The following is a 20,172-nucleotide window of genomic DNA, read 5'->3' as shown; positions in this document are numbered from 1 at the left end:
ATATATATATATATATATATATATATATATATATATATATATATATATATATATATATATATATATATATATATATATATATATATATATATATATTGAATCACCTGTCACAAACAACTGAAATTATGCTATTGCAGTTAACCGTAGTAGTATATATGCAAAATTTAATGTAAACTGTCACCAAATCGTAGAGAAGACATTTAAAATAAATGTAGACTAACGGTCAGCTCCACCAAAGAAAGTGAAATGCAGGATGGAGTTAGTTTGCATTTTGCTAACTTAAGATGACTGACGGGTTAATGCAATCGAATGCAACAAAATGATTGCACTCATAAATCACTGCAAATACTCATACACAGATGGATGAGTATTCTGTGTGATTTATGGGTGGGCAGCTGGACAACTGCAATGACATCGCTGTATTTTGCTGTGTCACTTATGTGCTTGTTTTTGTTCTTCTTTTAAAAGCTTTCTACGTTTCTTGTGTCTGGATCTCTATTTCAAATATGTTTTTGTCTTAATGTGCCATAATGGTGAGGAGCTAATGGAACAACATTTAAAATATCACATCTGATCTCGTGTTGTGTTGAGGCTGCTCTGCCTCGCTCATGAACATAGGGGGCGCTGTTTGTGTGTGAAAAACTGTGATCCGATAGAGAAAGGCTTAATTCACAAACAAACACACACACACACACACACACACACACACACACACCGCCCAGAGTATTCATTTTGTTCAAATGAAAGCACATTTTTTTAAATATTGTACATCCATTCTAAGCCAGTTTGTTTTTATTAATGTTTTACTCACCTTGGAGTTATGAGCAACATCGATTTATATTTAGATAGATAGATAGATAGATAGATAGATAGATAGACAGACAGACAGACAGACAGACAGACAGACAGACAGACAGACAGACAGACAGACAGACAGACAGACAGACAGATAGATAGATAGATAGATAGATAGATAGATAGATAGATAGATAGATAGATAATTAAAAATGTATTAAAAGTTTATTAAAAACTTTATGTTAGCGTTCTGATAATCCTGTTAGGGTTTGTTTTGTTTTGGTGACCGACTGTACACCTTCACGTAAATCTAAAGAATATAACGGGACAATTCAATAAAAGTAATAGTTGGCGCAGTTTGAAAGAAAAAGACGCTTTCTGTAATTGACAGGCGACATGTTTGCAGTAGAATTGCATACTGTGCGCTCGCGCTCGTCGGTGTCTGCGTGCGTGCGCGCGCGCGTATTTACTCCCTCCCGATTCTCCGCATCTCATGATCCTGCGAGCGTCTCTAGGTGATTTAGCGCCGCCAGTCTGAAGCAGGTGTTCAACATGGCGATCTCGGGACTCGGAACTCACTCTATTTCACTCTTTTTCTACGTGATTTTCGCAACGTTTCTGCATAAAGGTAAGATAAGTGGAGTATGTATGAAAGCTTATGTTTTGTATCGAAGCGAGAGCGGTGCGAAACAACATATGTAACACTTGCGCGCGGCAGTGATGCTGTGCGCTCGCAGTATATGCACTTCTCTCGAAGCTCTCATAGTTTATCTGCAAACTGTCTACATGGTAAAAGCTATGACGTGAGAAGTTCTTCGGCACGTTTGACTGTTCTGGATGGTGTTTTTGGTTGTTTAGCTGGAGAAAAGTACGGTACCCTTGTGTTGCTGATGAGAGGGACGCAAGTCCGTATCTCACAACCCGAAGTCAGTATTACATGCTGGTGATCTGAAAGCGGTTAAACGAATAGAAAAAAGTCCTTATGTGTATTTAATGCACATGTTTAACGTAGATTTTGAACAAAAAACGCACGTATTGCAGAATAGCAGCACAATTGCATTGACTTTATGGAGTGCCATTGTGCGCACTTGTCTAATATGTCTCTAAACATATACAGATCATCTTTAGTTCTCTCTGAAATCTTATACTGGCATTGTCATTTTGTCGAGTGGTTTAATGTGGTGTTAGTGTTTTTAAAAAGACTGTTTTCAGCTTCATTTTTGGTAGTTTTCCTGGCTTACATGGCAAACGCTCCTGTGTTGGAGCACGCTGTGAGAATCGTTAATGGCAAGCTGTTTTAACATTTATAGTTTTTTTGCTAGCTAAAATCTACTGTTATTAGAATTTATTTCAGTTAATACAATTGTAGCTGCAATCTTTTAGTGGCACAACTATTTATTGGATACTAGACATCCCAGATCTGACAAGTATAGATTTCATATCGAGTTATATCGGGATCTGTACCCTAAGTGCCCTTACAAAAATGAGCAATGGTTTTACTACAAATGAAGCCACAAAAAAAAAAAAAAAAAAAAAAAAAAAGCAGAACCAAAACCAACAGTTAAACTATGGTGACCACAAATTAACAATGGTTTTGCTACACTAACCATAGTTTAATCATGGTATTTGTAGCAGAACTGTGGTTATTCAAATAATTATCAATGCGCCAAAAATCCATAATTACTAAACTTTTACTATAATAAAAACATAGGTTAATTTTGGGGTGGTTCAGATATCAACTTTTTACAGTACTTCTGGCTAGTAGGATTAGTTGGTACAAGTGCTTGTTCCGGGCTTGTTTACTTGTGCTTATTTCTTATTTAGATAACCGGTATACATCCAAAAGTTCTGGTATATCCAAAAAGCAGTTAACCATAAATTAGTAGTAGTTATCCAAAAGCTATTATCATCTATTCCAGATTGGCTAGCATTTATTAGTAGCTATTCACAAAACAATAATATATATCCCAATTGTCAAGGTCAGAATTTATAGTCCAATCATTATTATATTAACTACTGAAATAAACACTTTAGGAAAACTAGAATAGATACTAGCTAAAGTATTGATATAATGTTTGAATAGCGAAAGGTAACTAAAAGAATTATTAGTGCCTAATGAATAGTTAGTTGTAATGTTGGTTGGAAGTGGAAATAGTAGTGGAAAATGAAGTTGAGCTGTATCTGAACCACTGGTAGTCCAAGTAGTCATTACCTGGAAAGTGATTAGTGGCAAAGGAACAAGTACTAGTGAAATTTCCATTACATTTATTAGATGCGTTTATTCTTAGTGATATATGGGGGTGGGGGGGGGGGGGGGATTGTTTGGTGGGGGGACAAAGCAATTCATCGAAAATCCAGTAGTTTTCATAATACACAATGCCAGGTTTATTAAATAGATTAGGAAGCAGGAAAAGTTGAAATGCAAAAACTGAAAAAGAAAATGTCACTATTGAATTACTTGCTAGTAATAATGGAAAATACTATTCTACACCAGTATACTATACTAATAACAAAAATATACACTATTTAACTTAAAGGAATAAAGGTTCAAATGGCTTGCCATAATAGATCTGCCTGCCTCCAATCCATCAACAGGTTTTCCGCAAGATATTGGCTTTTTATTCTGTGTTCTGGGAATGAGATTCTGGTATTCTGATAGAATTGAGTTATTCTTTATAGTCCCGTGTTTTTATTTTATTTTTATATTTTATTTTGAGTGATTATTTTGTGTGTTACCCTATTTATTCACTGCTAAAAACCTCCTTTGTAATAGACGTTTGTGGATGGCGCAGCCTGTATTAACAACAGAGGCTTTTCTGTGTGTGAATGATGCTTTTGTCTGAGGCAAGAGGTATATATAGGTTTTCCTTTAGGAGACTTCAAAGCCACTTGTCTTCCTGGAAGTACTCTTGAATCCTCATATAACCACCTAGAATATTGTGTAATGCAATACATGTTATTTTCTGACTGGATTTTTCTCATTCATCCATCTATTCTGTATATACTTACAGGTAGTTGAAAGATGAAATGCTTTGGTGAAGATGATTTACCATGCATTGTAGCATGCTAAAATCATCATCTAAACAGCATGTTTTTGTTAATACTTGCAGCTGTTTATCGAGCATCAACTATTTTACATATATATTTTCTTTAAAATATATATATTTATATATATTTTAATCTTGATGAAAAAAGCTCATGGTCTCGCTCTACATTATCTCCCCAACACATAAATTCTAGAAAGCAGCAAGTCATCATTGTTCAACAGGCAGACTGCAGTTAACAGCGTAAGCTGACAGGAGAACTGCATTGGCTTGAGAGGGAATATATATTCTCTTAGAAGAAATAATAGAGATAATAACAATTCTGATATGGGACAATTCTCACTGGCAAACAATACTTTTGTAATGAGATGGGATATTCATGTAAATTGCTTCATGTCAAGGGTAATTTTCGGTCTGCGTGACTCACAGGTAGAGTTTCCATCAGTGCGAGGAGCTCGAGTTGTAAATATTAGAAACACACTGCAGCTTTTGCATAATTCACGATGCCCCGTGATGAATGCTATGGAAGATGAATGGTCTGACACTCCCCACAACAATCAGCGCTAATTTAAACCCCTCTAAAATCAAACGAGAAACCTTGTGAAACATACCCGCAGAGAAAAGACTAATGCTCATATATGACACTTGCTCATATATGACAGAGGAGCTGCATTGAAAGTCATTTGATGGGAAATTTCTGCAGTCTTCTGCGGAGATTGTCACGTATTTGTTTCTCCTGCATTCCAGAAAACTGTTGATCGGCAGTGAATTAAAGCGTTTTTCCCTTGGTGCATTAATTTTCTAAAATCGTTTGTTGAAATAATTTTCTTTTCTATTTAAAGCGAAGAATTTATAGCTCATTAGATTTACATTATCCCTGCTTAATAAGCCTTGTGCTGATTGCTAAATAATGCACAGCACTACATTATGCTCCTACCAGATGCTAAAATTGCCAAGATGGAAAAGTGAGATAACTTTGCATAGAAGTGAAGATGATGATGATATGCCATGAGAAAGTGATGTTGCCCAGTACAATTATGAGGTTTTTTTTTTAAATTTTTTTTTTTTTTTTTTCAATGTCATTAAGGAACTTGAATCAGAATAACCGCATCTTGCATCAAAGGAGTCTTTTTGAGATGAAGTTCAAAGCAGGCTTTAAAGTTATATAATTTTGAAAGCTCAACAATTCTGCTTCATTTTGTGTTTGTGTATTTCAGCAAATAGACCGACCATATTTGAATATGAGTCCGCAATCTGTTAGTTGACTCCATTGGGGTTATTACATATTGCTCATCCACTTACGTAACTTCACAACAGAAGCCTCTCTAGTGAGTCAACACACAAGTACAGGGGCTGATGTGAAGCACTACGAAGACCTCTCCTGTCTTAGTTTTCTGTTTATACCTCTGTATTACTAAACATCATAGCTGAAGTATCCTCTTGTCGGTGCTAGACTGGGAGGAAAATGATGCTTGAAGCCGATAGACTATCACTTCTGTAGGACAGATACCAGTTGAGCGCTATGCAGCAGCACACAGTCAATTAGTGGTAACAGATTGAAGGAAGCCCCAGTGGAGAGAGAATGCTTCATTCATGACACTGCTGGAGTAATGAGAGTGGAATATGATGAGGGGAGGGGGTTTCTGTCTTCTGTGATAAATATTGTCATTGTTCTCATTCTGCCCCGTCTTTCATGGACCGAGCTCATTGTCTGTCCTAGTTGGCAAAATTGTTTTGGCACTGACCATGAAAAAAAAAATCTAATTATGTTGTTTTTCAGGGCGCAAAGTGCACCGCTTGCTTGGTTTACCAGCCTCTGAAGAGCGGCAGGAACCTTTGTAGCGTTGCGACACTGCTGACACGATTGACCGGTTTTAAACTCTGCTTGTCATGTTGGGAGGGATTTTGAATTATGCCACCTTTCAAATGTCATTGTTTTGTTTCCAAAGTCTTTATTGTCGGAATTTTATACTTTTTTAATTAAATATACTATTTTATATGCAAGCACATGGACACACACACACAAACGATAATATATATATATATATATATATATATATATATATATATATATATATATATATATATATATATATATATATATATATATATATATATATTAGGGCTGGTCATCTCATACAACAGTTCAATATGAAGTTATTGTGTTATTTTAGACACAGTGTTGTCTGTTTTGCTCAATTTTGCCAACCAAAATATAAAGACAAATCAGAACTGTTGATCCCTGAGCAACCCACAGCAGCATTTAATTTCTTAATTCACGTTTTGAACGAATTGGGAATCATTTGGCGCGTTGAACCATTGGCCACTATATATTGTAGTTTGTTACAATTGTTGTTATATAATAATACAGTTGTTGTTATAACATGTATATATATATATTTTTTTTTTTTATCATACTTTATTTAAATATGATCATATTTAAATAAAATATAAAATAAATCATAACAAATAATATTGTAAATAATATAAAAAATATATATACATTTCTATGGACAATAAAACAGCAGCGTCTTTTTATAAAAACATAATTCGGCATAATTCTGACTATCTTCATATGTGATTTCATATGTGATGAATAAAAAAAATGTATCACTCCAGGGCACTTGAAATTATAGTGGCTTCACATTAAAATGTAAGTCATTGCTTTTAATGTAAAGCCATATAAATAAAGGCTTTTTCATTTTTTTCGCTATAGTTTTAAGTGCCTTGGAGTGATTAGTTTTTTGATGAATTTAGAAATCCCACATCCAGAGAGCACTGATTTATGGACTTTATACCCCAGCAGCATGTTTTTTTTTTTTTTTTTTGCATTTTTTTTTTCAAATATGCAATAAAAATACATCTTCAAAACCATGTTTACCTATTATAATGATTTATTTTTTCACACGTCATTTACTTGTGCATACAAGGTAATCAAATAAGTGAAAATACTTTTTAAAATGTACAATATTTTAAACTTTTGAATATCAGTGACAGAGCATATGTCTCTAACATTTTTGCATTTTCAGTGAAACAGAATTATGAAAATGTCTATTCTAGTGTCAACTTTGCCTTAGTCCAAACTGTTGGACTAAGTAATTTTTTTGAATACTTTATCATATGCCATAGTTCTTTAAGCACTTTTCGTCCTCTGAAACAACTTTTCACAAGCATGAAACTTTCCAACCCTTTCTTTTCGGCCACCTTATGTTTACAATCCATAATGGATAAAATCACATCAGTGTACCCTTTTCTTTTTCTCAATGAGTATCTTTTTTCCCTTGGGGAAAATGTCACATAATGGAAGCAAAAAAGGTTGTGATTCATGCTGACCTCAAATAATAACACTACAAATCATTTGTGCTCCATCCTTGCACTCCTTGTTCCCAGAAACTCATAAAAACCGATTCCAGTTTCTTCCTAATGTGCCGATAGGCATGTTTAGAGTCTGTTTACAGCTTGTGTTTGCGATAGACTCTTGAAACATATTTTTATATAGTACGTTTGTCGGGATGACCTACTTCATCTCACCATGCTTTGAGAGTTGTCGTGAAAAATGTTCAGAAAGGTATGAATGGTGACATGCCCCCAAAGCTCAACGAGATGTGACCCACTTACAAACAGAGCTGCTGATGGAATCTATAAGGTCTCAGCATCATCTCCAGAGACCCCTGCATTTACTCACTCCCTATTTTTGTTTCGTTTTCACCAATGCTAGAGAATGCAGCTTCTCTTCCTCCGTTTCCCTTTAAGCCAAAATTGATCACAGTCTCAGGGTTTTTAATATTTAAACTGGTGAAGTGCGAGCTAGTTAGAAACCACAGTGACATCGTGAATGCGGTCTCGACTGCTGATCGCATCACCATCGATCAGTCGAGACGTAGAGTGGGACTCCAGCTGTCTGAGTAAGAGAGAGTGACCAATCAATAGAACGTACAGATGGCGGCTCAGAGGGGAGGTGCTATTCAATTGAGCTGCTAAATACTTAAGAATGTCAGGACGCTGGATACTCGCAGTGGTTGATCTCATCACCTCGAGCAAAAGGGGTTCTGGGACAGGAACATCTGTCTGCACAGTCATGCTCGCATCCGCTTGTGCTAAATTGGGAGCATTGTTGGAAAATGAGCAACATTGATTTGGGCTGTTAATGGTGATGCGTGTCATTTTTTTGGGGTGTTATAATCGAAATACAACTGTTTAATACACATACACAATGACAAGTGAGTCAGTTGTTAGTCCCCCCCCCCCCCCCCCACACACTCCCCTGATAAATTCCAGCACCGTGGTTTTGTGATGCTTTCAGAACATGGCTTTGTTTGTTTATGTATCATGGCACAGCAACAGTGGCTCAACCAATGGTGTGAATTTGAGGGCGGGGCTATCTGTTTGGTGACCAATGGCAGACTGGAGCGTGTTCAGGAATTATTTTGGCAATTCTGTTTTATTTTATTTTATTCAAATATGTTGATAACAGAAACTCATAACGAAATTACTGCAAATTAAAATAGACAAAAATAATTAATTGAAAATAAAAGCAATACAAAATATATTTTTTATATTAACGTTTAATTAATAGTTATATTTTATTTAATAGTTTTGTTTTAGTAATTGCATTTATTTGTTTAAAGTGTATTACTGTTAGGTTTTATTTACTATTTCTGTTTTTTTTTTTTTTTTTTTTTTTTTTTGCCATTTAGTCATTTTAGTGCCGTTATTTAAACTGAAAATACTTTGACACAGTCGTCAAAATATTTGATAGCAGATAACAAGGTATTAGATAAAATATCACCTTTAATTTGAATGTAGAAGCATTAGATCTAAAGCTGCTTTGAAATGCTTTGAAATTTATACAATTTTCTTTCAGGGAGTTGCCAAGGCAGTTTTTCATCTAATAATCTAATATTTATATTTTTTATTTCAGCTTTATTTTGGTTAATAAAATGTTTGTAATAGTTTTAGCTACTCAATAAAAACCCTGGTTGCTAGAGCATTGTTTATTTTTACACAGGTTTTTTTTTTTCTCCATAATCTTCTTTTTTTATTGTTATTTTTTTTATATATATATTTTACACATGTGATGTAGACGTGTGTCTACACTTAAGTCTTTGTTTTGAAAATCTAAGCTCCTTTTTTTTTTTTTTTTTTTTGGCCAAGAAGCCTCAGTGGTGCATAAAACAAAGGTTTTAAAAGGTTTAATTTTGCTCAAAAGCTCTGCACTTTCTTTATCCTATTGAGACACGCTATCTTAATTACTGTTGTACAATAGGACTTTAATTTATCATTTGTCACTGTTGAATCAGGACAATGCACCCCGAGCTATCATATTAATTCAGCCGAATCAGCCATCTATTGATCGCCGGTCCAGTGGGAGAAAGGTGTCTGTGTAATGAAGCCCCCTTTGTGGTTGATTGAGGAAAGGCACAGTATCAAATGTGTCAGATTGGATCTCCATATTGGTCTTCAGAATAGCAAGATGCATGATGTTTTTTTTTTTCCCTTCAATCAGCTTTGCCTGATGCACAGGCGTTTGTTAGGAACGACATGCTATTAATGTCACCTCAAAGCATTAAGAGCAAAGCTGAAACCTTGCGCTTGCAGTAGCTATTAAATCTCATATATGAGGTGAAAGCCTGTTTCATCCATTTAAACAGATGTTAACATGATGTAGCTTGTCTCTGTGAAGGTCCCTGAACAATATTCTAGCTCTTTTCACAGGGACGGGTTAATGCAAGAGAACCATTCAGATAATAAGCCCTGGAAGGTGTTGTAGATCAATGGTTCTCAGACGGTTTCACCTCATAAACCAGATTTTTACATTATATAAATTATTCAGTGCAGTAGCAAAATTGTATATTATACATAAATGCCCTTAAACTAAATTAAAATAATTAAAAATAATTAATTAGCATCACCTTTATAGGCATAATAATATGCAAAATTATTACCACAACATAGTGTGAATCTGAGTCATTATAGTTAACTAAATCTAAAACAACAATAAAATAATTATAAACTGAAATATAATTATATATATATATACACACATACACACAATTGTTTTTATACTATAAATATATAATATATATTATAAATATATAATTTGTTTTATAAACAGTATTAGTGTTATATATTGTTTATAGTTATATAAGTTATATATTAACAGTATTATATATATATATATATATATATATATATATATATATATATATATATATATATATATATATATATATATATATATATATTAACAGTATTATATATATATATATATACTAAAAGTGACAAAAATACTAAATACATAAATTAAATACTAAATATTAAAACTTTAATTAAAACTAAAATATTTAAAAAGCATTCAATATATTAATAAAATCAATAGTAATATCTCAGTGATGCTAAAGTAACACTGATGTGAACTTGAAAAAGGTACCTTTTTATTTATTATTTTTTTATAAAAAGTATTGCTTTGTTGTGATCAAAAGTTTTTTCTCATGTTTAATTATTATTATTATTAGTATTATTGTTCCCTGGTGTACATGATCCTCAGAATACACCTCTTTAGTTTAAAACCGTTGTTGTTGATCACAGCAGTGAAGCCTTTCTCTTATTTTAATGATGATGATAATAATAACAAATAATGAAAAATATGATGCGTCACTTAAATAAATCAAGTTTACATTTATATTTTTCCCTCGTGATGAAAGTCAGTGATGGTTTCAGAGATGCAGACGGGGTTAAGAAGATACATATCAGGATCCGAACCATCGTGTGTTGGCTTTGGCTCAAAAATCACTTTTTTTGTATTTATAGTCGTTTACATCTGTACAATAAGAATGTGATCCCTCTCCTCTCCTCTACACATCAGCTGACAAGTTCGTTAATCATCTGGAGCTGTGATCACTTCACACAATAGCTCCATTTGATTTTAGCGTAACAAGGCCATTGATTTGTGTGAGGCATTTGTGTTATACAAGGACAGGGATGTTATACAGAAATGTAGGTTTTCAGCAACGGCACAATTTGAGTTAATTTGTGGTTTGGCTTTCAAATGTAGTCATCTTTGTGCAACATTTTCTTAGTGGCTTGTAGCTTAGATTGACTGTAGTTGAAATGCTTTGAATTTTGATTCGATTGTAGGTTTATAAGTATCAGTTTCAGAAAAGCTTCCCCATCTGCTGTTTACATATAGGTGTCATAAATGTGGAGCTGCAGTGATAGATATGTAACTGGATGACAAGCTTGAGAAACATCAGGAACTAAAGGAGAAGCTAGAAAGAAGGTGACAAGCCATGGTCCAAGTAGATCCATTGCTGATATGGGCTCTTGGTGCTGTGCTGGAAAATGGTTTTGACAGAAACCAGGAAAAACTTGATATCTCAGTCCAGGAGAGTGCAATCCTTAGAACATCTCAGATACAGAATCCACTAAGCGGGCTTGTGAAAGGAGGTTTTCTGGATTGTGTATTTTTTGTTGTTGTAGCATACACCTTTATATAATTATATAGAGGCTCTGTTGAATTCCTGATTGTGATTTGATAGCATGTTAGTAATTTTAGCATGTGAGGAATTTTCTGTCAATGCATGGCTATTCCAAAGAGCTGGACACATTGCAGTGCATTTATAGTGCAGAATTCATACACAATATAAATCTTTTATAACAATATACACTGCTTTTTTCTTTTCTTTTTTATTCATCAAGGATATGTTAAATTGATAAAAAGTGACAGCGAAGACTCACATTGTTACAAAAGATTTCTGTTTAACCTTTTATTCATCAAAGAATCACAGGTTTCAAATAAATGTTAAGCAGCACAAGAGCTTCTGTTTAATAAATGAGCATATTAGACGGATTTCTAAAAGGTCATGTGACACTGAAGACTGGAGTAATAGCTGATGAGAATTCAGCTTTGCCACTACAGGAATAGATTATATTTTGAAGTATATTAAGGTAGAAAACTGTTATTTTGAATTGTAATAATATTTCACAATATTGCAGCTTTTACTGCATTTTTGATTAAATAAACTAAGCCTTAAACCTTGAACTTGAGATACTTTCAAAATAAATTAACAGCAGTGTATATGTATGTGTGTGGAATTTTCTGAGAAAAATATATAATATAATATAATATAATATAATATAATATAATATAATATAATACAATATAATATAATATAATATAATATAATATAATATAATATAATATAATATAATATAATATAATATAATATAATGTATTTCAAAAAACTGACATTAAATGGTTTACATTTCTCGAATACATACAATTATTATTAATTTAAAAATGTTATTAATAAAGCATGAAGATTTCAGCTGTTTGGTAGGAGTAAGATTATCTGAGGCTGTTTCTGAGCTAGATACTTAATTTGTGGAATATGACAGTACTTCTACAAACCTGAAAGTCTTTATATTTAAATATATATTTATGGGAACTGTGGTGGAATAATTGTCTCTGGACTGTTATGCATTACCATTTTGAGTGAGAAGTACATTTTCAATAATTTAGAAGTCTGTCATCAATTATTTCTAACATATGAAACACAGAAGCTTGTAGAAGCAGGGTTTTTTCCCCCTAATTAATTTTAATTAAGCAAAGAGTGCTATGATATGAATTGTTGATGTTGCTTAATGATACATAAATATTTGCTGAAGGCATAAAGGTCTGTGTTGGGATAGAAACCCACTGGAGACGATGCTTGAGGTGGATAAAGCAGTAAAACTACATTAAAGGGAAAGCTTCATGAAGGATTCTTTGGAAGTGAGGGACAACATTTATCCATTTGGCATTTCATTCCAAATAAGTCATAACTAAGTGTGTTGCATTGAGAACTGCAAATGATTCATGCCACTTTAACGTTACATTAGGCAACAAGTGTGACGCAGACGCTCAAAAGGCGCTGACTGGCCTTTGTGAAACAATGGTTAATTTCTCCTGACAGGGAAGAGGTTATCTTAGCCTCAGTAATTGGTTTGCTGCCATGGAAGTTGGATTATTTGTAAAACCTCATTCAGCCCCTCACATTTTATCAGTTGTGTGGCACAGACAGAAAAACTGTTGTCGGAAAAAAAGGGAAGGTTATATAAGACGCACTGGAAGTCTGCATAGAAGGTTTTACAAACTGAATGATTTTATTTGATTAATTTTGTGAATTAGTTAATTAAGTTTTGTTCATATGTATCTTTTGATCATCGCTTGATAGTAAGTAAATCCTCTTATTTCCAGTGTCACCGGGGTGTTAAGTTAGTTTAAATGTGTATTTTTCAACAGCTCCTCAATTGCAACTGTCTGACCTTGAAGAGTTAGATAATTAAAGTTCAACATACTGTACATGGTCATCCAATAACTGGTAATTAAATAATTGGATGAGATTTACCAGCCGTCACAGTTTAAGCATATTTGTTTATTGATGGTCGAACAAGTTATTTGATTTATTTTGTACTCCTTGAATACAACTATTTTATTTTATTTACTATAAAGACAATGTCTTAAATCAGTAGCAGTCAGTTTTTTTTTTTTTTTTTTTACATTTATTTATTTATTTTTTGCAATTAAACCAACGTAATAAGCGGCATTCCGTTTGATATAAAAACGTTACTGCAATTGTCATCAGTGTGATATGATTTATTCATTATCAGGAGTCTCTACATTGGCTTGCACAAATCACAAAATCTTCCACTTAAAGTTTAATGCACACGCTGGACCTTTGGCTCGTTCTTTATCGGCCTAAATTGGTTAGTTAGTATAGCTATTATTATGATGAATGACATGTTTTAGGTGGCGTGGGATTTCTGTGGTGCAAGGTATTCCTTGTTCAGTGATTATGTATAATTATGCGTGATGGTTCCAGAGACACAGGGGGACATCAGCTGCAGACACAATGTATGTTTGTTTTTGTCTCCTGCTATTTGTCTTGTGCGAGTCAGTCACCTTCCATTATTCATTATCTCTCTTAACTGACATCAATTCAGTCTCTCCGAGCGAAACATCTGTGTCCTTTTGATCGTTTCGTGCGTCGCCGTTCGGGTGCTATCAGAGTTTTACAGTGGTCTAATTATGGTGCATTAAGCCATCACAGTGACATATCAGCTTGTCACCGTATGCAAAGTGGTGTGACGGCACCATTCATTGTTTCTTTTAATAGTTGTCCGAAAAGGCTTGCGAGAGGGCTCGTGTTCTTTCGCAGATGTAATTAGAGCCAGAATTTATGGGACCAATCAGGCTTTCAGTCAAGCACGGCCTATTTGAAGGTGACATCAGGATGTATTGCTCTATGATGTAAACATCCTGTCAGAAACGAGCCGCTTGCCGGCGGGCTGTCACAACCCTTTTAGAGGGGCTTGTCTCCCTGAGCCTTTTAAATCATTATCAGTCCCGCTGGTTGGTTCACATGACGTATAATGTATACATCACACCTAGGCCCCTCATGGTGACTTTGAGTCTGCTAAGTCGGGGAGGCTGTGGTAAGCTGTGGGGTAAGCCAATTTTTGCTTAACTTGTCCTCCAGGCAGGGAGAAACTAGTGGTTAAACAAATAGCCACAAATTTGGAACGTAGGGGAATGTGATGTCATGTCAAGGAACACTTTTGGGTAATGTATGAGCATTCCATATATATGAGCTATCATTCAAACATGAAAACATTTTTGTTGATATATATTTTTTAAGCAACTTTTGAGTTAAAGTGATTGTCAGTGTTTGGGACAACGCCGTTTAAAATAACGGCGTTAGGTAACGACGTTATTTTTTCAGTAAAGGGATAATCTAACTAATTACTTTTCCCGTCGTTATAACACCATTAACATTACTGGACGTCAAATGCGGTGCGTTACTATGCATTGATTTAATAAATTTTGTAATCCGAACGCACCCCTGGCTCACACAGCGATTGAGGAGGTGGGTTAATAATGAGATTAGCGATTATGATTGGCTAAGGTAGAGTCATGTGTGTCATGGTAGCCAATTAGAGCCAGTGTTTTTACGCCAGTGGTGTCAAACACGCACGCACACGAGATTCGCAGCCGCAGCAGCAGAGATGGCGAGTCAGGAGCAATTCGATGAAAGGTTTGTATTTTCAAGGTGGAGATATTAGCACTGATTCAAATTCATTGTGGTCAAAGGCAAGAACGTGCATGTAATATGTGACACACGCATCTACAAAGCTAGTGGGCAAAAACACTTTTCTTAAAAAAAGATAATACTTGGAAGTGCAGGATAAAACTCTTGCTGTCTGTTGACGTGCAATAAATATTGAAAGTTATGTACGAACACCTGTCTGTTCTACTCATGACTTGTGAAAACTGCTAAAAAAAAAAAAATATATTTGACATATAGCAACTTTTTTTTTTTTTACAGTAACGCAAGCAGTTACTTTCCCTAGTAACGAGTTACTTTTATTATAGAGTAATTCAGTTATTAACTTTTTTCATCAAGTAGTGAGTAACTATAACTAATTATTTTTTAAAGTAACATTCCCAAAAGTGGTGATTGTGAAGATATTTTTTATTTAAAAATATGTAATTATTATTATTATTATTATTATTATTATTATTATTATTATTATTATTATTATTATGTTAAACTATATTCATATAAAATATTAAGCAGCACAACTTTCCCATCACAGGAATAAATTATATTTTAAAATAGAAAATAGATGGTGCAGGTTCATGTCATCATGAACCTGCACCATCTATATCTATCTATATATATATATATATATATATATATATATATATATATAGGCGTACTGTATACATTTACACCTAAATACATTTGTGTAGCTTTTACCTGCCATGTTTTTAGTGTAAAATCTGCTTATAACTTTGCTAAATCAAGGGGCGACACATCTTACCCCACTTTCCCTATATTTCTCAGTGATACAAATGAGATGCTTATTGTTGTAATGTTCTGTGTTCATTTGAAGGGACGGGACAGTAGGTTAACGGTACGGCATAATGATGCCCGAGTGGCTGATCTCTCCTTTCATGCGTGCTTTGTTTTTTCAGGTCGACCTTTTCTGGACAACTCTTATGGGTCCCTCGCAAATTATTCCACGCCAGACTTTCTCTGTGACCCCTGTGTCTTTAGCCTGTTGTTTCTCCGACAGCTCGTGGGCACAAAAAGACAGATAAAAACAGCTAAAATCACATTCAAAAATCCTGGGTGGCTCATAATGAATATGTTTTTAAACTTTCTTTTTTTTTCTCACAGTGTTTTTAGCTTTCTTTACCCTGCCATGTTTGCTTGTGTTTCAAAGAAACAGAATCATTCATGAAGCTGCGTAAAGCTCTTCTCTGAATTCTTGGAGGGCTGTGTAAAATATTCACTAGTGGGATGTACATATTTTTCACAAACATCTTATTTTACAGGGCTTTGTTGTTCAAGCATCCCTCTGCCGCTTAAAGATTGTTTGACTCTTGGCTTTATGGATTCTCAAATAAAGCCCGTGCCCCAACCTGACTTCTTTTCGTGGAAAGAGTCCATTATGAGCTAAAACAATGGAGCTGTCCTTTAAGGTGTGAGTGCATCTCCCAGGTAAACCCACCATAGCTCTGCCTGATATTTTCCTATCTGCAAGGACATAGAAGGATAAATTACGTCCACAGAACCTAAGCTCTCTCCAAAGCTTTCATATGCACCTGCAATTAATCAGCCATCACTAGAGAGCTCCTTAATGTCAGACCAAGGATCTTATTAGGGATGTCCTTTATGAGCCTTAATGAGACTTATGTCTTCCTTGAGTATTTCATTTTACTAACATTGGCTGCCTGTTTAAACTGTGGGTCGAGGGAAATGTCTACACAGCACATGCCAGCCCTCATAAAGACCTCAGGCTCCTAATGGTCTTCCTGTGGTCAGATGTTCATTTTATCTATTTTGAATGAACACAATTAATCGATTTCTTTTCCCCTTCACAAAACTGCAAATGTTTGGCAGCGGCAAAATGTAAAACGCCATGAAATGGAGCTCTTGACTGGCACTACTTTTGCTTTGGTCAACAAGTACAACTTTTGACAAATGTGTGCAATGTTTATTTCACTTTAGATTTGATTTGTTTCCAATTGTCATATATTTTAAGATTGAAAATCTTGATGTAGACATGGAAAAATGTTTCTGAGACATATAACAAAATGAAAGTAGCTGAAATCTGGTTGTTTTAATAAAAAACCACCCCTGGGACATAAAAGTGCCCGAAGTTGAAGAAACTCCCACATATTTGGCTTTCTGTCCGCAATAGACAGTGCCTGAGCTTGAAACTCTGAACAAATGGTCCCCTCAGGATCTTACTATGAAAAAAAAAAAAAACACAAACACAAACGGAAATTATGGGGTGGAGGAGAAATGCTGCAGGAACCACTGAAAGAAGTCAAAGTTTAGGATAGATTTTCTTTTTTTTCAACACAATAGGTGAGATTATATGTACATATATGCCTATACATACCCTTTTCCAACTATGACTGTATGTTTGAAATCCATCTTTTTACACTGAGGACAACTGAGGGACAACTGAGGGACAGCTGTTACAAAAAGTTCAAGAGCTCACTGATGCTCCAGAAGGACACAGAATGCATTTGAAGAAATATGTCTTCTGATTCTGAAGGGAAGCACTAAATAAAACAAATAAAAATAAATAAAAGATATTTAGGCAAAATAAGATACATTTACATATCGTAATTTTGTTCTAAAGTTTACACCCCTAGTTCTTAATGCATTGTTTTAGTTGCTTGTAGTTAGTTGCATTAGAGTGTTAGTTGCATGTAAGTCCCCAGTTGTCCTCAGTGTGAAACATGGATTTCAAAAATCACACAGTCATTGTTGGACGCAAATATATATAATAATGCTGGAAAACATGCTGGAAAGAATTTGTTGTACCTGAAGGATTTTTCTGAACAGCAGTCAAACAGTTAAACTGTTCAGGACAAACCAGGGACTCATGAACAGCTATCACAAAACAAAACAAAAACAGGTAACAACTCAGTATTAAGAATCATGTGTATGCAAACTTTTGATGGGGTTATTTGTATAAATGTAACTCTTATTTTCTCTTGTGGACTATATGTCTTTTATGTGATATAATAATATCTTATTAAGATCAGTACTAAATAAAAAATAACATGCATTTAGTGTGATCCCTCTTATTTTGTTCAAATGGTTAACATTTTGTAGATACTGCAAAATGTAAGTAAAATTTAGACAACAAATGTATAATAGACACAATTGGACAATAAAATGTTGTAAATATTTTGCATGTACATTTAAAATATATTTTCTCAGATATTTTGGCCTTTTTTTATGGCTCGCTGCAATAAATCGCTATTATGAAGCTTGATGCATCTTCGGATTTAAAGAAATATTAGTGTATTCCACAGAAAATGAAACAGAAAGAATAGAAGCATCAAGCCCTCACTCTACCATATCAATACACTGCAGGAGCACTTGAAAATACATTTTGATTGAGGGATGCATGATGGTCATTTCTGTGCAGATCAAACAGCTGTCAATCCATGTGAAGTAAAAAAAAAAAAAAAGAAAATAAATCCAGGAACGCGCAAGCCTCACTGGCCACTGTTACATTTTCCTAATTACCTCTTCTCTTCTCTTTCCGTCTAACATGAATAAACTAATTAAGCGATGCTGCCGTCTTAACTAAACAGCCTAAATCTAGAAAAGCCCCCATGGAGTTCAGCGCTGGTAAACAGATGTGATCCAGCCTGTTATTAGTCCTCCCAGTAGCAGAGGTGTGAGCCTCAGCGGTCTGCGCTCGTGGTGGCGACCCGCTCTGTAACCGGATAGGAGGCAGTCTCTGCAAGACCAAAGCAGATTGCTACAGCAGACCACAAATGCTGACAGATGGCTCCTCAACCTTTTCACTGGCAGCCTTTGTGGTAGCAAGGGAACTCAGCGAGAAAACCACCCATTTGGAAGTATTTTTGGAGTTGTTGTTCCTGTTTCTAAGGGCGAAATATTTTCAGCATCAGCCTTAAAAGAAGGATGCTGTGCATGAAAACTTTACGTTGGGTTTGTGTGAAGAGGAATGACACATTTATCAAATACACAACTGTATGTATCTTTTGGAGATCATCATATCTAATGTGACTCGACACTTCTTAATTAAAATCGCAGCACTGAACACCACAGGAACCAGTGGCTTTCATCCATGGCTTTCAGTTTTATTTGTTTATGCATTTTTTCCCCCCACTAAACTAAATTATGTTTTTGTTTTAGTTTTTTTTGTTTTTTTGTCATAGTCTGATTGGATTGCATTTTAATTAAGTGCCATTTTAATCTTTCTGATATTTAAATAGCTTTTGTCGATAAAACAGCTTTAATATAAAGTAACATTCTAAAGTTTGGGGTAAGATTTTTTTTTTCTTTTGAAATAAATTAATTATTTTCTTCAGCCACGGTAGACAAAATTAATCAAAAATGACAGTTAATAAATGTAAATGGTACAAATTATAGATTTTTGTTTTTTAACTTTCTATTCATCAAAGTGTCCTGTAAAAAGTAAAAAAAAAAAAAAAATATATATATATATATATATATATATATATATATATACAAAAATGTAATAAACTAAAAAAAAAAAAGTTTCTTAAGCACCAAAGCAGAATTACTTCTGATGGATTATGTGATACTGAAGACTGAAGTACTGTAATGGATGCTGAAAATTATGCTTTTCAGTAGCCATTATTTCAGACTTAAGTTATTAAAGTTATTCTGCTTAATCTTCTGTCTTTACTGTCCCTTTTAAGTAAATTTATTTGAAACTTGCACAATGCACTACTTTTGAATTCATTATTGAATTTTGTAATGCAATTAATCACAGAAATTCATGCTATTTTTTATCATAGCGCAGCACTAATATATATATTTTTATTAATATATAAATATGCAATTGTGCATATTTGGTATTATGCGGCAGCTCTACTGTAATGCTTGAGGCGCAGCATGCAATTGGCTCGATACTGGGCTCATTTTGAAAGTTAAGAGACCTTGTAATGACACCTGAGCTCGAATAAATGTAGCGTCCCTACCAAATTCAATTCTACAGTCAGTTTGAAAATGAAGGGAGGAAAATTGGAGCGTAACTTATAATAACCTCCCATCTGCTGGTACCAAAATAGAAGGGTATTATTATGTCCCTGCCAGAGGGAAACGCCCTGTGTTTAGCCTGGTGTTGTGGCCCTCAAAGGGTGCGTTCTTGTGGCTCTTCATTCTGAAATAAAGCTCACATTACACTGTCATGGTCGGGCCATGAAAATCTATTCAAACTTATGCTATATCGACGACTCAGTAAACAATCGTCCTGGAATCTG

The 20,172-nt window shown here is 34.4% G+C and overlaps 1 protein-coding gene across 3 annotated transcripts in view; it reads left to right on the top strand.

Annotated features, from left to right (window-relative positions):
• Positions 1–1,279: 1,279 nt before the first annotated feature.
• Positions 1,280–20,172, top strand: part of LOC127972626 (cell adhesion molecule 1-like) — a 184,359-nt gene continuing 165,466 nt past the window's right edge. For 2 of the 3 annotated variants that reach the window (XM_052576272.1, XM_052576274.1), the window contains exon 1: positions 1,280–1,423. In XM_052576272.1, the coding sequence (XP_052432232.1) occupies positions 1,348–1,423 (76 nt within the window). In that variant the 5' untranslated portion in view covers positions 1,280–1,347. The remainder of the gene's footprint in view (positions 1,424–20,172) is intronic. The other variant, XM_052576273.1, reaches the window with a different exon arrangement.

This window comes from Carassius gibelio, chromosome B15 (assembly GCF_023724105.1).
Source record: "Carassius gibelio isolate Cgi1373 ecotype wild population from Czech Republic chromosome B15, carGib1.2-hapl.c, whole genome shotgun sequence".
Classification (NCBI taxonomy): Eukaryota; Metazoa; Chordata; class Actinopteri; order Cypriniformes; family Cyprinidae; genus Carassius; species Carassius gibelio.
Note: the sequence above shows the minus strand (reverse complement) of the source record. Positions and strands in the feature narration are given on the sequence as shown.